The sequence below is a fragment of the Poromitra crassiceps genome, assembly GCF_964638095.1.
Source record: "Poromitra crassiceps genome assembly, chromosome: 11".
In the NCBI taxonomy this organism is placed as follows: domain Eukaryota; kingdom Metazoa; phylum Chordata; class Actinopteri; order Beryciformes; family Melamphaidae; genus Poromitra; species Poromitra crassiceps.
In genome coordinates this window covers 24332136-24338135 of record NC_139643.1, presented here as the reverse complement: position 1 = coordinate 24338135, position 6000 = coordinate 24332136, and the positions used below count along the sequence as shown (strand labels likewise).

At 43.9% G+C, this 6000-nt stretch overlaps 2 protein-coding genes across 6 annotated transcripts in view; one reads left to right on the top strand and one right to left on the bottom strand.

Annotated features, from left to right (window-relative positions):
• Positions 1–167: 167 nt before the first annotated feature.
• On the bottom strand, positions 168–3540 carry LOC310785447 (protein C1orf43-like). Its single transcript, XM_083646517.1, has 7 exons — positions 3284–3540; positions 3070–3171; positions 2872–2980; positions 2709–2762; positions 2118–2284; positions 1928–1986; positions 168–1034 (listed from the first exon to the last, which is right to left on the bottom strand). The coding sequence occupies exons 1-7, from the start codon at positions 3341–3343 to the stop codon at positions 827–829; spliced, it is 759 nt and encodes a 252-aa protein (XP_083502643.1). The 5' UTR covers positions 3344–3540; the 3' UTR covers positions 168–826.
• Positions 3541–4210: 670 nt separating this feature from the next.
• Positions 4211–6000, top strand: part of ubap2l (ubiquitin associated protein 2-like) — a 41362-nt gene continuing 39572 nt past the window's right edge. For 4 of the 5 annotated variants that reach the window (XM_083646479.1, XM_083646477.1, XM_083646478.1 and 1 more), the window contains exons 1-2: positions 4258–4424; positions 5643–5780. In XM_083646479.1, the coding sequence (XP_083502605.1) occupies positions 5685–5780 (96 nt within the window). In that variant the 5' untranslated portion in view covers positions 4258–4424; positions 5643–5684. The other variant, XM_083646476.1, reaches the window with a different exon arrangement.

Genomic DNA, 6000 nt, shown 5'->3' with positions numbered 1-6000 from the left:
AAATGACCTGAAAGTCAACTATTGACAATAGTTGACTTTCAGGTAATTTGAGTTTTTCTGTTGTTGCAACGTTACCATCCCTGCTTAACCATCTGCTGCCACCTAGTGGATATATTAAACACACTGATGGCATGGTACATTTATGTCGAATCAGAAAAGTGACACAACCTCACAAAAATACAAATCACAATATCATATTCAATATAAATAATATCTTACAATTATACAAACATGCAATGGCTCAAAATGTACATTTGCACATTTGAGTTGAGTATGAAAATATGAGACATGGCCGACTGCCACCCATTTTGACAATTTTACAAAAATGTGCAGCGATTGATGAAAAACAGATTGGCCAGGTGGAGCTGCAATCACATCAGGTCCAAAATAAGAACAAAAGCGGTGGTATGAACAATGATGCACATTGTAGCTGCATAATGTGGCCACCTATTGGCTGCAATATGAATTGCTCTAAAATTGAACCTGATCTTTTCTACTGGATACATTTTTGAGTACTTGAACATAATGACAGGGATTGTATGCCAATTGAGGCATTGCCCTGTCTGAATATAATGGAGGGGTTTTCGCCAATGTCAAACTTCATTTGTAGCTCAGGATTCTGCACAACAGAAGAACATTTTGTACAAGAGGCTCTCCGAAAACCCCTTCTGAGACTCTGAAAAATAAAGTCTCTTACAATTCATTCTTTCACAAGTAATTGTGCAACTCTTGTGCTGCACACGCATACACACAACTGCTGACTCCTGCCCTCCTCACAACAGTCCCTGGTGAAAGATGGTCATAGTGGTTTCTGACAGCCGCTCTCTCACAGCGTGCTCTCCAGTGTGTTGTAGTTGTCCTTGAAGCTCTTGAGCTCCAGGAAGTGTTTGGGCCTCTTGCTGCGCTGGCCAGTGGAGGGCAGGTAGGTGACCTGGATGGTGGAGGGGGTGCCGCGGGCAGGAGAGCCCGTCAGGTCCTTGGCTGCAGACTGGTGATGCTGGTCCAGGCTGGTGGTGCTGGAATAGGCCTTCACCCTGAGGGAGGGAGGGAGGGATGGAAAGAGAGATATAGAGAGGGAGGGAAAGAAAGAGATACACAGAGAGAGGTGGAGGGAGGAAGAGAGAGAGGGAGATACACAGAGCGAGTGAGAGGTCAGGTTACCATGAGGTGTATGCACCCTAGAAGGCACTATACAAATAAAATGTATAATTAGGAGTAGGACTAGTAATAGCAGTAGTGGTAATAGTAATGGAAATATGGAAATGTCAAACGAGAACCAATTCATATTTTAAAATGATAGCCTGTCGTGTCACAAGCTGAAAGAAGCCAGTGAGCATGTGCAGCACTGATGCCGTGTCAAATCTGAAGAGCGCGACCAGGTGCTTCTTCTGCAGCCATACTACCACAGAGCTCATACTGTACATCTTCAATGAATGAAGCTGTGTGCTCCATAAATGATTCGGTGGGCCACACAACATCTCAACTGACCTGATGGGTATGTAGATTCTGGATTTGACCAGCCAATGTGAGTTCTTACCAATCAAAGTAGTTGTTTTACAATACAGAGTATCTCCCATCTATACAACCACTCCGTGGATCAGAAGGTACATTTAAATGTGCACATTTGAGTTGAGTAGGAAAATACAGGGAGACGTTGCCAACTGCCGTCCAATTTTGTTGTTTTAGAAATATCAGCAGTGATGATGAATGAAAAACAGAACGGCCAGATGGACTGTAATATGTACTGCTCTAAAATTGGAAACAGGTCTTCCTACATCCTTTTTGAGCACTTAGAAAATGGAGGGGATTGCATGCCATGTCTGAATGAACACATGTTGACTGAACACTTGTTAAGTTGCCAAAATGGGTCAGTGGAAATGACCAGCAACACAATTTCAAGTCAGGACCATAGTGTAATAACACTTACACATCAGCTAGTTCATTGAGAGCCTGCTGGTATTCCAGAAACTCAGCTTCTCCAAACACCTGAAACAAAGGGTGAAACTCACACAATCAACATGTTAACACAACCAATGTCAGAAGTACTGTTTGGCATAATAAACTTGTCATCGCCTGTCACAATTTACACACACACACACACACACACTTGTACCCACCCCGGTCCCGTGGCGGGCGCTGTCGTAGCCCTCCAGTAGGCTGTCGATGAGTGCGCTGCGGCTGCTCTTGATCAGAGAGTGGGAGTTGCGCAGCTCCATCAGCCAGTTCCTGAAGTTGCGTCCCGTAAACGCACTGGGACACCGGCTTATCTCCTGCAGGGGGATTCCTGAGGTCAAAAGACAAGATGACACTTTAATGATCACAGACGTAGAGCATGTCAGGAGAATTAAATTCATACAATACGAGTTAGAATGATTAAAACAAACATAATAAATGCATTAATAAAGATACAGTGTACCACACCCCATTTACATCTGGGTTTTAAATGTGACCTGTATCCGGATGAGTTATCTAGCTGGATAATGGTCGCATCCAAAAACCAGGTGTAAATTCGGTGAAAGAGATCTGAACACAATGTGAGCCAAACTACATCCAGATGTGGTCAGGAAGTTCTGATCACATCCTGATCACGATGCATTTACACCTTGCATTAGCATGCATTTTTTCTTATCCAGATAACGTATCCGGATACAGATCACATTTAAAAAACAGGTGTAAATGGGGTGTCAGTATCACGATAAGTTTCTCACCTGAGTCACGAATGGCATCCAGAGCCTTCATTCTGTACAGGTAGTTGTAGCAACCTTTGGAATTTGGATTACCGTACAAACACATTATATGTCACATTACAGAATATAAGACAATGGTTAAGACAATGCGTTTCAGAAGCTTGCAGAATAAGCCATAACTCACTAATCTGTGATCCGTGTTTTAGCCTGTCGTCTTCTTCTGATAGGAGACGGGGCTCGAAACGGATCTCCTGAACTTTAGACAGTCCTGAGTCGATCTCCTCCTTCAAACACTGTAATCCATCAACAAACAACAGCCTTGTGACCTCTCTCTGAACTCCCATAACCCTACATTAAAAGATGCGGAAAACAAGAGTACTACCTTGGGAGCATTGTGTCCAATGGGGGCATGGGGACCCCGGCGCGACCTCATTGCGAAACGCATGATCTGCCTCTTGACGAAGATGAACAGCAACACAAACACCTGCACAAAACACATGACGCAGGCCAAGGGCATATCAACTTCTCCCCCCTGGAACAAGCTTTTCAAAACAGATGAGATGACAGATTAATATCCAAGATAGATTACTACTTACCAAGCTTCCATACGCCATGACCAGAACAACATTAACTCCAGATAACGGTGACTCTGCCATTTTCTCTTTATCGTATTAGTGTGTCTCCAGCTTGATTATGTGGCTAACAGGTTAGCTACGCTAGATTTAGAGAGAAATAGAGAGACTCTATTTAGTGCCAGTTTGCTAACTTAAAAGAATTAGCCCCCGGCCGGGGCGCCAATCGATTGGCTACGTTATCTTGTGACTAAAACGTGTATAACGTTATTTGCTTTGTAGCCTTGAGAGGATATTGCTAGGCAATCTGTACTGTAAACATGGTTAAATGCGCAGTTTCAGAGCTGTAGCGAGGAGGACCGAGCGAGGACGTTTTGCGACGCTCCAAATTACCGTAATAACTGCGTAGGAGTGCCTGACAAAACAAGGCAAGCTATGGATTATGTTCAATGGTTTAGAAAGCAAAATTGCCACTAATCTAATGCATGGAAGTATATATTCCATAAGGCCTCTCATTATATTGTCGGTCAAATAGCTTACACTGTAGCAGACAGAAAAATTACATAAAGTATTCTGTTGCAGCTTGGGCTGTGCTGCGCAGAAAATAATAAATCAATCAATAAATGATTATATATCAATGGCATAAAGAATTCATGGCTCTGGGCCAGTGTCCTTCCACTGAAATGCACACTAATCTACACACTAAGATCAATGTCAAATTCAAAAGAAACGAAAAGCGAAAAAGAAAAAAATATTCATATCTGTGTTGACAAAGTATAGGCTGTTATATGTCATATGAGTCTGTTTGCCAAAGGTCTATTATCTGTGTCGTGCATCTGTAGCATTGGAAGAAAAATTGTCAGACATTCATAATATGACAATGTGTGATGTGGTCAGTGATCACATGTTGTGGGTCCAGTTTCCCGAGGCGCTCTGTCAACCACGTGACGCAGCTATCCGTGGTGTCAGAGTGGAAAAGAAACAGGTAAATTCAGAGTCTCTCGCTTATTGTGTGAGCGAGTCGGTTCGTTATATTTTCTCAATTTAGTTGTATCAACTTGGGGTTCGGGAAAAAGATCCTGTCCTAAATCCCGACTAGGAGGTCGACAACGAGACCACTTGGTCGGTTGTATTGCAGAATATCTAGCATTGAACCGGGTTTCTGGTCAGTATCGCCTGTTATTTATTTTCATTTGATGGGCCTGCAGGCCTACATTGAGCCTCGGTGTGTCTTGTGTTTCGATAGCCCAACCATCTCATTTCATCGGGGTCAGACTGGTGGGAGATATTGCAGAGTGGCGGTGCAACTTGCGAAGCTGCTAACTACATAGCTAACTAGCTAACGTTGCCTAGCTATGGGAAACGACGTTAGTTCGTTAAGTTAGCATAGTAGCTAACAACCAGTGGCAATCGAGTGGCGTGGGCGTTTTTGGTCTGCCTCGCCTAAGTTAACATTGAAGCAGTATTATTAGCCGTGTTGGTTGGTAGTAGCTAGCTAGGTGGTTAACAGTTAGCTAATCAAATATAGTGGTGGGTTAACTCTGAATCGATGTAGCGTTTGTTAGCTAACGCTGTCTAGCTAACGTTGCCAACACACAACGTTCTAGCCAGCTTTCGGCACCTAGCTGGTTAACGTTAGCTAGCTAGCGGTAGTTAAGATAGCCTCGTTGTCGCCATGAGGTGAGGCTGTGAGAAGCGGAAGCCTACCGAGACTTAAAAGCTGGACGTTTTCCCTTCAAGTATTAGCAAGTTGGCTAGCATTTTGACCATGTGGTTATGGTGTTGAATATGTTCGACGGGCCCTGGCTGCAGGCTTGATCGTAGGCTAGTCCAAATAGGGCTTTACGTAACGTTTGCAAGATTAAGGAAACGCCAACGATACCAGTTTTGGCATCAAGCAGATAACTAATGAGCTGCCTTGTTAAGTAGCTATGTGTTGTGACCTGTCTGTCATCGTTATTTTAACTATCTGATACGATGCACATCTGGTTTGATGAGCATACCGTGTCGTAAGACAACATATTTTAAGCCGATGTAACGTTACACATCTCATCTCATGATGGGGTACCTTAGCTGAGTTCTCTAACGTAACGTTACCCAATGTGTGTATCACCCAATCGTACAGTGACACACACGTTACTACGGTAACTCCCGGGTGAGATCCCGCTTTAGCTACGGCTTACGATGGTTGAGAAGGCGCTGCTTGCCACTGTTCATGTTTGTAAACGACGCTTGCTGATATCTTCCTGGATACCACTGTTGGTATTCTTGTCCCCGCTAGGCCATACACGACATTGATCTATGAGCAACTAGTGTGTCAGGTGTAGTTGGCATAAAGTGGGTCATAGTCAACTGTAACACTTACCCATCCATTTCTCCTCAGGTGTTATCCCTTTGTAAATACTGTTATTTGTATATACTGTAAATGATGACGTCCATGGGCGGAAACCGAGCCCGGGGCAGCTGGGAGCAGACACAAGGCCAGACACAGAGCCAGACACAGCACAAGCAGAGGCCTCAGGTACCCTCAAATCTATCACCTGTCACAGGGGGGGGGGGGGGGGGGGGGGAATATGCACAGAGATGTCATTCTTGAGGCTCAGTCATATGCAGCAGAGCTGATATCAAATCTAATGTATTTACTTTTTTTTGGGGGGTGGGGACCTGTTTACCACCAGGTTCTGTAATATGCATATAATACACTTACTCCAACAATTGGCTATTACTGTGTTTCACAATGC

Excerpts from the sequence above, each read along its gene's own strand:
- LOC310785447 (XM_083646517.1), bottom strand. The coding sequence starts at position 3,343 with ATGGCAGAGTCACCGTTATCTGGAGTTAATGTTGTTCTGGTCATGGCG. Across the intron at positions 2,981-3,069 it reads TTGGACACAATGCTCCCAAG|TGTTTGAAGGAGGAGATCGA; the intron begins GTAGTACTCTTG and ends GATGGATTACAG. Across the intron at positions 1,035-1,927 it reads CTCAATGAACTAGCTGATGT|GGTGAAGGCCTATTCCAGCA; the intron begins GTAAGTGTTATT and ends TCCCTCCCTCAG.